This window comes from Oncorhynchus gorbuscha, linkage group LG06 (genome assembly GCF_021184085.1).
Source record: "Oncorhynchus gorbuscha isolate QuinsamMale2020 ecotype Even-year linkage group LG06, OgorEven_v1.0, whole genome shotgun sequence".
NCBI lineage: Eukaryota > Metazoa > Chordata > Actinopteri > Salmoniformes > Salmonidae > Oncorhynchus > Oncorhynchus gorbuscha.
The window spans coordinates 94,675,897-94,690,015 of record NC_060178.1 but is presented as its reverse complement, the minus strand read 5'-3'; the positions used below and the strand labels follow the sequence as shown (position 1 = coordinate 94,690,015).

General features: G+C 49.6%; 1 protein-coding gene across 1 annotated transcript in view; it reads left to right on the top strand.

Annotated features, from left to right (window-relative positions):
* Positions 1-7,941: 7,941 nt before the first annotated feature.
* The window catches only part of LOC124038572 (pseudokinase FAM20A-like), a 47,496-nt gene continuing 41,318 nt past the window's right edge, over positions 7,942-14,119 (top strand). The window contains exons 1-3 of the mRNA XM_046354611.1: positions 7,942-9,169; positions 13,094-13,287; positions 13,475-13,525. Of these exons, the coding sequence (XP_046210567.1) occupies positions 8,775-9,169; positions 13,094-13,287; positions 13,475-13,525 (640 nt within the window). The 5' untranslated portion in view covers positions 7,942-8,774. The remainder of the gene's footprint in view (positions 9,170-13,093; positions 13,288-13,474; positions 13,526-14,119) is intronic.

Below are 14,119 nucleotides of genomic sequence, written 5' to 3'. Positions count from 1 at the left end.
TGGTGTTCGGGGATAAACATACAACATAAAATCCTTGTACACAATTGGCCAAAAACACACATTCCTTTCCACATGGCCGTGGGGTATGACAGGGATGCAGCTTAAGCCCCACGCTCTTCAACATATATATCAACGAATTGGCGAGGGCACTGGAACAGTCTGCAGCACCAGGCCTCACCCTAATAGAATCTGAAGTCAAATGTCTACTGTTTGCTGATGATCTGGTGCTTCTGTCACCAACCAAGGAGGGCCTACAGCAGCACCTAGATCTTCTGCACATATTCTATCAGACCTGTGCCCTGACAGTAGATCTCAGGAAGACAAAAATAATGGTGTTCCAAAAAAGGTCCAGTTGCCAGGACCACAAATACAAACTCCATCTAGACATCGTTAACCTAGAGCACACAAAAAACTATACATACCTCAGCCTAAACATCAGCGCCACAGGTAACTTCCACAAAGCTGTGAACGAGCTGAGAGACAAGGCAAGAAGGGCCTTCGATTTTATTTATTTATTTATTTCACCTTTATTTAACCAGGTAGGCTAGTTGAGAACAAGTTCTCATTTACAACTGCGACCTGGCCAAGATAAAGTATAGCAGTGTGAACAGACAACAACACAGAGTTACACATGGAGTAAACATTAAACAAGTCAATAACACAATAGAAACCGAGTCTATATACATTGTGTGCAGAAGGCATGAGGAGGTAGGCAATAAATAGGCCATAGGAGTGAATAATTACAATTTAGCAGATGCCATCAAAAGGAACATAAAATTCAACATACCATTTAGGATCTGGCAAAAAATACTTGAATCAGTTACAGAACCCATTACCCATAATGGTTGTGCGCTCCGGGGTCCGCTCACCAACCAAGAATTCACAAAATAGTGTACAACGTGAAACACCAAATGCATGCAAAATCCAGAAAAGACCCATTCAATTCTACAACCACTTCAAAGGAAGTGATTCCCAAACCTTCCATAACAAAGCCATCACCAATAAAGAGATGAACCTGAAGAAGAGTCCCCTAATCAAGCTGGTCCTGGGGCTCTGTTCACAAACACAAACATACCCCACAGCTCCAGCACAGCAACACAATTAGACCCAACCAAATCACAAGAAAACAAAAAAAGAATGACTTGACACATTGGAAAGAATTAGCAAAAAAACCAGAGCAAACTAGAACGCTATTTGGCCCTAAACAGAGAGTACACAGTTGCAGAATACCTGACCACTGTGACTGACCTTAAATTAAGGAAAGCTTTGACTATTTACAGACTCAGTGAACATAGCCTTGCTATTGAGAAAGGCCGACGTAGGCAGACATGGCTCTCAAGAGAAGAAAGGCTATGTGCACACTGACAACAAAATGAGGTGGAAACTGAGCTGCACTTCCTAACCTCCTGCCAAAGTATGACAATATTAGAGACACATATTTCCTTCAGATTACACATATCCACAAAGAATTTGAAACTAACCCAATTTGGATAAACTCCCATATCTACTGGGTGAAATACCAGTGTGCCATCACAGCAGCAAGATTTGCGACCTGTTGCCACGAGAAAAGGACAACCAGTGAAGAACAAACACCATTGTAAATATTACCTATATTTACATGTATTTATTTTACCTTTTGTACTTTAACTATTTGCACATTGTTACAACACTGGATATATACATCATTTGACAATTGAAATGTCTTTATTATTTTGGAACTTTTGTGAGTGTAATGTTTACTGCTAACTTTTGTTTATTAAATACTTCACTTGCTTTGGCAATGTTAACATATGTTCCCATGCCAATAAAGCCCTTATATTGATATGAGAGAGAGAGAGAGAGAGAGAGAGAGAGAGAGAGAGAGAGAGAGAGAGAGAGAGAGAGAGAGAGAGAGAGAGAGAAAATGAGTTGGAGACGTCATAGCGTAGCTTTGCCAGAGTTCCTCACACACACCCAAACACATGACTGATGTTTCTAAAATACCACGGTAACAACAGTCTGGGAAATACCCTCTGAATTAGAATAACAAATGCAGTCTACTGTGACTTTTAGTAGTGCCATTGAAGTACCTTCTCACTGAAACAGTAGAAGAAAGGCAGAGTGCCTGTCTGTAAACACTGTCTGACTGTGCATGTGTGTTACTTGTTCTAGCTCTCTTTTACCATTCCCTCGCTGTCTCCCTCTCTCTCCCTCTCTCTCTGGCAAGTGTGACGGAGCAGGGCAGGTGTGTGTGTGTGTGTGTGTGTGTGTGTGTGTGTGTGTGTGTGTGTGTGTGTGTGTGTGTGTGTGTGTGTGTGTGTGTGTGTGTGTGTGTGTGTGTGTGTGTGTGTGTGTGTGTGTGTGTGTGTGTGTGTGCATGGGAAGTGGGACGGGAAGGAAAGTGCTGTTGTATTTGCGCCTTGGAGCTGAACAGAGCGGAGCGGAGACAAAAGTAAGGATCGGTGTAGAACAGAGGAGGAGGAGGAGAGGAAGAGAGGAGGAGGAGGAGAGGAAGAGGGGAGGAGGAAGAGAGGGGAATCAGTGTAGAGGAGAGGAAGAGAGGAGGAGGAGGAGAGGAAGAGAGGAGGAGGAGAGGAAGAGAGGAGGAGGAGGAGGAGAGGAAGAGAGGAGGAGGAGGAGAGGAGGAGAGGAAGAGAGGAGGAGGAAGAGAGGAGGAGGAGGAGAGGAGGAGAGGAGGAGGAGGAGAGGAAGAGAGGAGGAGGAGGAGAGGAAGAGAGGAGGAGGAGGAGGAGAGGAAGAGAGGAGGAGGAGGAGAGGAAGAGAGGAGGAGGAAGAGATGAGGAGGAGGAGAGGAAGAGAGGAGGAGGAGGAGAGGAAGAGAGAGGAATCAGTGTAGAGGAGAGGAAGAGAGGAGGAGGAGGAGAGGAAGAGAGAGGAATCAGTGTAGAGGAGAGGAAGAGAGGAGGAGAAGGAGAGGAAGAGAGAGGAATCAGTGTAGAGGAGAGGAAGAGAGGAGGAGAGGAGAGGAAGAGAGAGGAATCAGTGTAGAGGAGAGGAAGAGAGGAGGAGGAGGGGAGGAAGAGAGGAGGAGGAGAGGCAGAGAGGAGGAGGAGAGGAAGAGAGAGGAATCAGTGTAGAGGAGAGGAAGAGAGGAGGAGGAAGAGAGGAGGAGGAGAGGAAGAGAGAGGCATCAGTGTAGAGAGAGGAAGAGAGGAGGAGGAGAGGAAGAGAGAGGAATCAGTGTAGAGGAGGGGAAGAGAGGAGGAGGAGAGGAAGAGAGAGGAATCAGTGTAGAGGAGAGGAAGAGGGGAGGAGGAGGAGAGGAAGAGAGAGGAATCAGTGTAGAGGAGAGGAAGAGAGTAGGAGGAGGCGAGGAAGAGAGAGGAATCAGTGTAGAGGAGAGGAAGAGAGGAGAGGAGGAGAGGAAGAGAGGAGGAGGAGAAGGAGAGGAAGAGAGGAGGAGGAGGAGAGGAAGAGAGAGGCATCAGTGTAGAGGAGAGGAAGAGAGGAGGAGGAGAGGAATCAGTGTAGAGGAGAGGAAGAGAGGAGGAGGAGGAGAGGAAGAGAGAGGAATCAGTGTAGAGGAGAGGAAGAGAGTAGGAGGAGGAGAGGAAGAGAGAGGAATCAGTGTAGAGGAGAGGAAGAGAGTAGGAGGAGGAGAGGAAGAGAGAGGAATCAGTGTAGAGGAGAGGAAGAGAGGAGGAGGAGAGGAGGAGAGGAAGAGAGAGGGATCAGTGTAGAGGAGAGGAAGAGAGGAGAAGGAGGAGAGGAGGAGAGGAAGAGAGAGGGATCAGTGTAGAGGAGAGGAAGAGAGGAGGAGGAGGAGAGGAGGAGAGGAAGAGAGGAAGAGAGGAGGAGGAGGAGAGGAAGAGAGAGGGATCAGTGTAGAGGAGAGGAAGAGAGGAGGAGGAGGAGGAGAGGAGGAGAGGAAGAGAGAGGGATCAGTGTAGAGGAGAGGAAGAGAGGAGGAGGAGGAGAGGAAGAGAGAGAGATCAGTGTAGAGGAGAGGAAGAGAGTAGGAGGAGGAGAGGAAGAGAGAGGAATCAGTGTAGAGGAGAGGAAGAGAGGAGGAGGAGGAGAGGAGGAGAGGAAGAGAGAGGGATCAGTGTAGAGGAGAGGAAGAGAGGAGAAGGAGGAGAGGAGGAGAGGAAGAGAGAGGGATCAGTGTAGAGGAGAGGAAGAGAGGAGGAGGAGGAGGAGGAGAGAAAGAGAGAGGGATCAGTGTAGAGGAGAGGAAGAGAGGAGGACGAGGAGAGGAGGAGAGGAAGAGAGAGGGATCAGTGTAGAGGAGAGGAAGAGAGGAGGAGGAAGAGATGAGGAGGAGGAGAGGAAGAGAGGAGGAGGATAGGAAGAGAGGAGGAGGAGGAGGAGAGGAAGAGAGGAGGAGGAGGAGGAGAGGAAGAGAGGAGGAGGAGGAGGAGAGGAAGAGAGGAGGAGGAGGAGAGGAAGAGAGGAGGAGGAAGAGATGAGGAGGAGGAGAGGAAGAGAGGAGGAGGAGGAGAGGAAGAGAGAGGAATCAGTGTAGAGGAGAGGAAGAGAGGAGGAGGAGGAGAGGAAGAGAGAGGAATCAGTGTAGAGGAGAGGAAGAGAGGAGGAGAAGGAGAGGAAGAGAGAGGAATCAGTGTAGAGGAGAGGAAGAGAGGAGGAGAGGAGAGGAAGAGAGAGGAATCAGTGTAGAGGAGAGGAAGAGAGGAGGAGGAAGAGAGGAGGAGGAAGAGAGGAGGAGGAGAGGAAGAGAGAGGCATCAGTGTAGAGGAGAGGAAGAGAGGAGGAGGAGAGGAAGAGAGAGGAATCAGTGTAGAGGAGGGGAAGAGAGGAGGAGGAGGAGAGGAAGAGAGAGGAATCAGTGTAGAGGAGAGGAAGAGGGGAGGAGGAGGAGAGGAAGAGAGGAGGAGGAGGAGAGGAAGAGAGAGGCATCAGTGTAGAGGAGAGGAAGAGAGGAGGAGGAGAGGAATCAGTGTAGAGGAGAGGAAGAGAGGAGGAGAGAGGAATCAGTGTAGAGGAGAGGAAGAGAGTAGGAGGAGGAGAGGAAGAGAGAGGAATCAGTGTAGAGGAGAGGAAGAGAGTAGGAGGAGGAGAGGAAGAGAGAGGAATCAGTGTAGAGGAGAGGAAGAGAGGAGGAGGAGGAGAGGAGGAGAGGAAGAGAGAGGGATCAGTGTAGAGGAGAGGAAGAGAGGAGAAGGAGGAGAGGAAGAGAGAGGGATCAGTGTAGAGGAGAGGAAGAGAGGAGGAGGAGAGGAAGAGAGGAGGAGGAGAGGAAGAGAGGAGGAGGAGGAGAGGAAGAGAGGAGGAGGAGGAGAGGAAGAGAGAGGGATCAGTGTAGAGGAGAGGAAGAGAGGAGGAGGAGGAGAGGAGGAGAGGAAGAGAGAGGGATCAGTGTAGAGGAGAGGAAGAGAGGAGGAGGAGGAGAGGAAGAGAGAGAGATCAGTGTAGAGGAGAGGAAGAGAGGAGGAGGAGAGGAGGAGGAGGAGAGGAAGACAGGAGGAGGAGGACAGGAAGAGAGGAGGAGGAGAGGAAGAGAGAGGGATCAGTGCAGAGGAGAGGAAGAGAGGAGGAGAGGAAGAGAGAGGGATCAGTGTAGAGGAGAGGAAGAGAGGAGGAGAGGAGGAGAGGAAGAGAGAGGGATCAGTGTAGAGGAGAGGAAGAGAGGAGGAGGAGGAGGAGGAGAGAAAGAGAGAGGGATCAGTGTAGAGGAGAGGAAGAGAGGAGGACGAGGAGAGGAGGAGAGGAAGAGAGAGGGATCAGTGTAGAGGAGAGGAAGAGAGGAGGAGGAGGAGAGGAAGAGAGAGGGATCAGTGTAGAGGAGAGGAAGAGAGGAGGAGAGGAAGAGAGAGGGATCAGTGTAGAGGAGAGGAAGAGAGGATGAGGAGGAGAGGAGGAGAAGAGGAGGAGGAGAGGAAGAGAGAGGGATCAGTGTAGAGGAGAGGAAGAGAGAGGGATCAGTGTAGAGGAGAGGAAGAGAGAGGGATCAGTGTAGAGGAGAGGAAGAGAGAGGGATCAGTGTAGAGGAGAGGAAGAGAGGGATCAGTGTAGAGGAGAGGAAGAGAGGAGGAGGAGGAGGAGAGGAAGAGAGGAGGAGAGGAAGAGAGGAGGAGGAGGACAGGAAGAGAGGAGGAGGAGAGGAAGAGAGAGGGATCAGTGCAGAGGAGAGGAAGAGAGGAGGAGGAGGAGAGGAAGAGAGGAAGAGAGAGGGATCAGTGTAGAGGAGAGGAAGAGAGGAGGAGGAGGAGAGGAGGAGAGGAAGAGAGAGGGATCAGTGTAGAGGAGAGGAAGAGAGGAGGAGGAGGAGGAGAGGAAGAGAGGAGGAGGAGGAGAGGAAGAGAGAGGGATCAGTGTAGAGGAGAGGAAGAGAGGAGGACGAGGAGAGGAGGAGAGGAAGAGATAGGGATCAGTGTAGAGGAGAGGAAGAGAGGAGGAGGAGGAGAGGAAGAGAGAGGATCCGTGTAGAGGAGAGGAAGAGAGGAGGAGGAGAGGAGGAGAGGAAGAGAGAGGGATCAGTGTAGAGGAGAGGAAGAGAGGAGGAGGAGGAGAGGAAGAGGGGAGGAGGAGGAGAGGAAGAGAGAGGGATCAGTGTATAGGAGAGGAAGAGAGGATGAGGAGGAGGAGGAGAGGAAGAGAGAGGGATCAGTGTAGAGGAGAGGAAGAGAGAGGGATCAGTGTAGAGGAGAGGAAGAGAGAGGGATCAGTGTAGAGGAGAGGAAGAGAGGGATCAGTGTAGAGGAGAGGAAGAGAGGGATCAGTGTAGAGAGGAAGAGAGAGGGATCAGTGTAGAGGAGAGGAAGAGAGAGGGATCAGTGTAGAGGAGAGGAAGATATAGAGTAAAGAGGAGATGAGAGAGTGAATCTGATTGAGGAAAAGGTGAGAGATTGCAGGAGATGGGTGGAGAATAATAAAATGGAGGAGGTGGAAGTGAAAAGGGGGAGGAGGGGAGAAAGAAGTGGAGAGAAGAGAGAATGGAGGAGAGCAGAGAGGTGGAGAGGAGAGAATGCAGGAGGAGAGAGGTGGAGAGAAGAGAGAATGGAGGAGAGGAAAGAGATGAGAGGAGAGAGATGGAGGAGGAGAAAGAAAAAGAGAGGGTGTTGAGAGGTTGTTGAGGGGTGTGAAGAGGTTGTTGAGGGGGTGTGAAGGGGTTGTTGAGGGGTGTTAAGAGGTTGTTGAGGGGTGTTGAGAAGTTGTTGAGGGGGTATTGAGAGGTTGTTGAGGGGGTGTGAAGAGGTTGTTGAGGGGTGTTGAGAGGTTGTTGAGGGGGTGTTGAGAGGTTGTTGAGGGGGTGTTGAGAGGTTGTTGAGGGGTGTTAAGAGGTTGTTGAGGAGGTGTGAAGAGGTTGTTGAGGGGGTGTGAAGAGGTTGTTGAGAGGTTGTTGAGGGGGTATTGGGTGGGTGTTGAGAGGTTGTTGAGGGGGTGTTGAGAGGGTGTGAACAGGTTGTTGAGGGGCTGTTGAGAGGGTGTGAAGAGGTTGTTGAGGGGGTGTTGAGAGGTACTTGGTGGGGGGGTTGAGAGGTTGTTGAGGGGGTGTTGAGAGGTTGTTGGGGGTGTTGGGGGTGTTGAGAGATTGTTGACGGGGTGTTGAGGGGATGTTGAAAGGTTGTTGAGGGGGTGTTGAGGGGGTGTTGAGGGGGTGTTGGGAGGGTGTTGAGAGGTTGTTGAGAGGGAGTGTTGAGAGGGTGTTGAGAGGTTGTTGAGAGGGTGTTGAGAGGTTGTTGAGAGGGTGTTGAGGGGTTGAGGGCATGTTGAGAGGTTGTTGAGGGGGTGTTGAGGGTGTGTTGAGGGCATGTTGAGAGGCTGTTGAGGGGGTGTTGAGGGTGTGTTGAGGTGGTATTGGGGGGATGTTGAGGAGTTATTGAGAGGGTGTTGAGAGGTTGTTGAGGGGTTGTTCAGAGAGTGTTAAGAGGGTGTTGAGAGGATGTTGAGACAGTGTTAAGGGGGTGTTGAAGGGTGGTTGAGGGGGTGTTAAGAGGTTGTTGAAAGGGTTTGTTTTCACACCTGACACTCCTCTCCCCTGTAACTATTCCCCAGGTCATTGCTGTAAATGAGAACGTGTTCTCAGTCAACTTACCTGGTAAAATAACGGATACATTCAAAATAAAATAAAATATAGGAGAGGAGAACAGAAGACATGACCAGAAACAAGGCAATTACAATGAGAAGGATACCTAGCACACACACCACACACACACACACCACACATACAACACACACACATACAAAGAGACCAACTCAGACACATGCACAAACACTTGTAAATCTGTTGACAGAAACACACCAAACACAAACACGCACTCAGATGTCTTTGCTCAGAGAACACTGTTCGCCAGAGCCAGTTCCAGATCAAGAGGAATGTGTTCAGGAGGCAGCCAGGATATTCACACACATACACACACACTGGACTTAGACCTGCAACCTCCCACTTACAGCATGCAACAAATACACACATATCATCAGAGCAAGACCAGGAAGACAGAAGTTAACTGAACTGCACTCTACATACTGCTTTGACAAGAGGTGGACACTCTCTTAACAAAGCCAAGTGGACCTCTGCTTGGAGCCACATTGCAACTTATCACTTGGTGTGAGCAACACAGTCTCTCATCTGGTCTGAGCCAGAACAAGCACCTGGAACCTGGAACATTGACTGTGTCCAACACGTTTGGGGCTTTGACCGCCTTCATCCAGGAAGATTACATACAGATAGAGACCCGGATCTGACCTTTGTCTCTCCCCTCCATCATTCTCTCTGGTCTCTCTCTGTCTCTCCCCTCCATCTCCCTGTATTTCTCTGTCTCTCCCCTCCATCTCTCTCTCTCTCTGTCTCCTCACTCTTCCATCCTCCCAGTATGATGATGAGAAGAGATCGTCTGCTCCTGGCTGTGACCCTCACAGCCATTTTCACCGCTGACCTCTACTTCGTCCTGCTCCCCAAGCTCCGCCAAAGACAACCAGGACCAGGGAATGGAGCCTGCCTCTGTCCCTCCTCCAGGGGGACTAACTTCACCCTTGCTGGGTACAGTGGCCTCACTATCCCCTGGTTCTCCAACATCACCTCCATAGACCTCCAGGGTAAGGGGGTCGGAGCTACGGACAACCCCACAGATTGGGGCTCGAAGCTGGGAAGGCTGTTTGCTCACCCCCTGTATAACATTCAGACACCGGAGCTGGGGCTGGAAGAGAGGCTGATGCAGTCTGAAGAGCTAATGGAGTATTACAGGAGGAAGGTCTCGCGCTGGGAACGGTGAGTACAGTACACAGAGACCAGAGTTTAGACCTTTCTCAGTATTTTATGGTTGTGATTTAGTTTGGTGGGACTAGACATTTTCCCTACTGCGGCTTGGCTGTGGTGGAGGGGTAGGGTCACTGACACGACGGCTGTGGATCCCTGACACATGCAGAAACGCACACAAGCACAGGCACGTCATCAACTCAACACTTTTTCTCTTCGGCAAGCAATTTCCCCATAAAGACTAATCCTATAAACTGTCTCTAAAGTCGATGTCATAAACAGCATTTAATGGAGGACTGGTAGCAACACTCACATGTCATTGAGAGCCTATGTCTGGATCTCCCTGTGCTAGGTAAACAAGACCCTTAAACCCGATCAAACCCTTTAAACCAGTAAGAGCTGAAGAGACTGTAGCTGTCTTCGCTCCTGTTTAACCCTGTCAATCACAGGGCATTCCTCTCAGAGAAATCCTGTTTGGGCTCCAATGGTGGAAAAACACAAGAAATATGAAGAGAGAAGATTTCTCCCCCTTAGCTGTGTTTTAAATATGCACATAACAATGGCTTAGTGGGAGTGTCTTGTAGCAGCTTGTTAACAGAAGAGAAATGCACTTAGTGAGAGGATGGATGGTTTTTAGGTGGACTTCTGTGGACAGTTTGGACTGTTTCATCTGGACGCTGAAAATAGGCAGTTATAGTAAACTGTAGACCTTCCAGCTCAACCACTATGGTTATGGTGCATGTGTGTGGCATACATTATCATAGTCTGAATCAAGAGCACTGAAAGAGGAGGGCGATGTGGTTGTGCAGCTAGCTGCTTGCTCCCTGGTCTGTGGGTTTGTGGTATTTGGTTGTGGTCTGTGGGCAGCCTTCCTGATTACACAGACATGTCACTGTGGGCCAGTGGGTCAAGAATACTCTTAATGAATACACTTGCTTTGACGACCCCTCCTATCATCTGACCACAACAGCTGATGATCCTTAAACACAGTGAAACAACCAACCCTCCCACTCACCGCAGTCAAAACTGGCACAACAGTGCAACAATGCAACATGCTTCCCCAGCCTCCTCAATGGTCTGAATGTTTGCTTTGGATCAGGAGTGATTCCTGCCCATACCGTTTCTGTGGGGATATGTTTACAGAAGTGTCAGGAGAGGAGGAGAGGAGGGAAGGGAGATTCCTAAGGGAGGGCGAACAGCTCGGAAGCTCCGAGAGGGAGTCAGAGAGTCCAAGTGGGAGGTGGTGTGTAGGCTTTGCCACTACAAATGTTTTCCTCAGAGAATACTCTGCATTTATCTTTGACTGTTCTCCTCTCAGCCTGTTCTCCCTCTCAGACTGTTCTCCTCTCAATCTGTTCTCCTCTCAGTCTGTTCTCCCTCTCAGACTGTTCTCCCTCTCAGCCTGTTCTCCCTCTCAGCCTGTTCTCCCTCTCAGACTGTTCTCCTCTCAGCCTGTTCTCCCTCTCAGACTGTTCTCCCTCTCAGCCTGTTCTCCCTCTCAGACGGTTCTCCTCTCAGCCTGTTCTCCCTCTCAGCCTGTTCTCCCTCTCAGACTGTTCTCCTCTCAGTTTGTTCTCCTCTCAATCTGTTCTCCTCTCAGTATGTTCTCCTCTCAGCCTGTTCTCCCTCTCCGACTGTTCTCCTCTCAATCTGTTCTCCTCTCAATCTGTTCTCCCTCTCAGACTGTTCTCCTCTCAATCTGTTCTCCTCTCAGTCTGTTCTCCCTCTCAGTCTGTTCTCCCTCTCAGACTGTTCTCCTCTCAGTCTGTTCTCCCTCTCAGTCTGTTCTCCTCTCAGTCTGTTCTCCTTTCACTCTGTTCTCCCTCTCAGCCTGTTCTCCTCTCAGTCTGTTCTCCTCTCAGTCTGTTCTCCCTCTCAGTCTGTTCTCCCTCTCAGTCTGTTCTCCTCTCAGTCTGTTCTCCCTCTCAGTCTGTTCTCCCTCTCAGACTGTTCTCCTCTCAGTCTGTTCTCCCTCTCAGTCTGTTCTCCTTTCACTCTGTTCTCCCTCTCAGCCTGTTCTCCTCTCAGTCTGTTCTCCCTCTCAGTCTGTTCTCCTCTCTGTCTGTTCTCCCTCTCAGTCTGTTCTCCCTCTCAGCCTGTTCTCCCTCTCAGTCTGTTCTCCTTTCACTCTGTTCTCCCTCTCAGCCTGTTCTCCTCTCAGTCTGTTCTCCCTCTCAGTCTGTTCTCCTCTCAGTCTGTTCTCCTCTCAATCTGTTCTCCCTCTCAGACTGTTCTCCCTCTCAGCCTGTTCTCCCTCTCAGACTGTTCTCCTCTCAATCTGTTCTCCTCTCAGTCTGTTCTCCCTCTCAGACTGTTCTCCTCTCAATCTGTTCTCCCTCTCAGCCTGTTCTCCCTCTCAGTCTGTTCTCCTTTCACTCTGTTCTCCCTCTCAGCCTGTTCTCCTCTCAGTCTGTTCTCCCTCTCAGTCTGTTCTCCTTTCACTCTGTTCTCCCTCTCAGCCTGTTCTCCCTCTCAGACTGTTCTCCTCTCAATCTGTTCTCCCTCTCAGCCTGTTCTCCCTCTCAGACTGTTCTCCTCTCAGTCTGTTCTCCTCTCAGTCTGTTCTCCTCTCAATCTGTTCTCCCTCTCAGACTGTTCTCCCTCTCAGCCTGTTCTCCCTCTCAGACTGTTCTCCTCTCAATCTGTTCTCCTCTCAGTCTGTTCTCCCTCTCAGACTGTTCTCCTCTCAATCTGTTCTCCTCTCAGTCTGTTCTCCCTCTCAGCCTGTTCTCCCTCTCAGACTGTTCTCCCTCTCAGACTGTTGTCCTCTCAATCTGTTCTCCTCTCAGTCTGTTCTCCTCTCAGTCTGTTCTCCCTCTCAGACTGTTCTCCTCTCAGTCTGTTCTCCTCTCTGTCTGTTCTCCTCTCAGTCTGTTCTCCCTCTCAGCCTGTTCTCCCTCTCAGACTGTTGTCCTCTCAATCTGTTCTCCTCTCAGTCTGTTCTCCCTCTCAGACTGTTCTCCTCTCAATCTGTTCTCCCTCTCAGCCTGTTCTCCTCTCAGTCTGTTCTCCCTCTCAGCCTGTTCTCCTCTCTGTCTGTTTTCCCTCTCAATCTGTTCTCCTCTCAGCCTGTTCTCCTCTCAGCCTGTTCTCCTCTCAATCTGTTATCCTCTGTCTGTTCTCATCCCAGTCTGTTCTCCCTCTCAGTCTGTTCTCATCCCAGTCTGTTCTCCCTCTCAGTCTGTTCTCCTTTCACTCTGTTCTCCCTCTGTCTGTTCTCCTCTCAGTCTGTTCTCCTCTCAGTCTGTTCTCCTCTCTGTCTGTTCTCCCTCTCAGTCTGTTCTCATCTCAGTCTGTTGTCCTCTCAATCTGTTCTCCTCTCAGCCTGTCCTCCTCTCAGTCTGTTCTCCTCTCAGTCTGTTCTCATCTCAGTCTGTTCTCCTCTCAGTCTGTTCTCCTTTCACTCTGTTCTCCCTCTCAGTCTGTTCTCCTCTCTGTCTGTTCTCCCTCTCAGTCTGTTCTCATCTCAGTCTGTTCTCCTCTCAGTCTGTTCTCCTCTCACTCTGTTCTCCCTCTCAGTCTGTTCTCCTCTCAGTCAGTTCTCCTCTCAGTCTGTTCTCCTCTCAATCTGTTCTCCTCTCAATCTGTTCTCCTCTCAGTCTGTTCTCCTCTCAGTCTGTTCTCCGCTGTGGAAATATGCTAGTTTGGATGATTGTTGGTCCTGTGACGCAACAGTTGCCCTGACCGTGGGAGTTGGATTTTAAAGGTGCTTTCAATAAAATTTGATTTGATTTGATACTGTATGAGTTTCACAGTGCGTATCTCAGGTTTTCAAGGATAACTCGTTTGGCGTACCCTAACCATGACCTCGTTTTGACCACCTCTCTTTCCCCCTCAGGCATACAATATGATGTTGTACAGCAAGGGCAAGGCTATGCATAACCCTAGCCCCACTCCCATGCTCTCCCTCTCTCTCCCCCTACCTCTTTCCCTTAGGCATATGAAGCTGTACAGTGAGGCTGCAGCGGCCCTCAATGTGACAATGCTGGAACACCAGGTGACCTTTGACCCTGAGGCAAGCTGGCTGAAGTTCCACCTGGGCATCAACCGCTATGCCCTGTATGCCCGTGATGACCCCACCATCACCCGCCTGCTGCAAGACATGCAGGCCACCACTGTCATCAGCGCAGGTAGGACCTGTCTTATGGGAGTTATAACCATTCATATAAGTGGTATTCATATGAGTGTTATAACAATTCATATGAGCATTAAAGTCACTGTCAACAGTGCATGTAGGTGCTATAGGACCTTGTGCTTTAATAATTAACCATTTATATAATTGTTATAGGTATTCATTGCAGAAATGTCTTTATGCAGATTACACTCAAGATGAAAAGGCCCTCAAAGGAGCATGTGACTGTACCCAGGGTAAGGTCCTGTCATGTCAATATATCTGCACTGTTCTGTGTCTGCATGATTTGTGTGTTTTGTGTTCGAACATACATTCCTTTTAAAACGTGTTCTATAATGCTTTGGTGTGTCAATGGTTGTTTTGAGGAGAACAGGGAGAGAAATGAGAGGAAAAAGAATCAGTTGACACAGTCCTCTTCATGACTGGTTCTTTTGTAGTTTCTTTCTCCCTGTTATATCCTTCGGTGCTCAGTCGTGCTATCAGAGCCGGACACCCTGTTGCACCACTGACAAGACTTTGGTTTTCATCCAAGGCCCATAAAGTAGCATCTCCAGAACTTTATAAGTCACATCCCTGGAGGCAGAGAGCAGAGACAGACTCATTTAGGTCAAAGGCAGAATGTTCTTTAAAAAGCTTTATCTCAGAGAGTAGGAGTGTGGTGATGCCACAGCAGACAGTCAGACAGACAGACAGACAGACAGACAGACAGACAGACAGACAGACAGACAGACAGACAGACAGACAGACAGACAGACAGACAGACAGACAGACAGACAGACAGACAGACAGACAGACAGACAGACAGACAGACAGACAGACAGACAGACAGA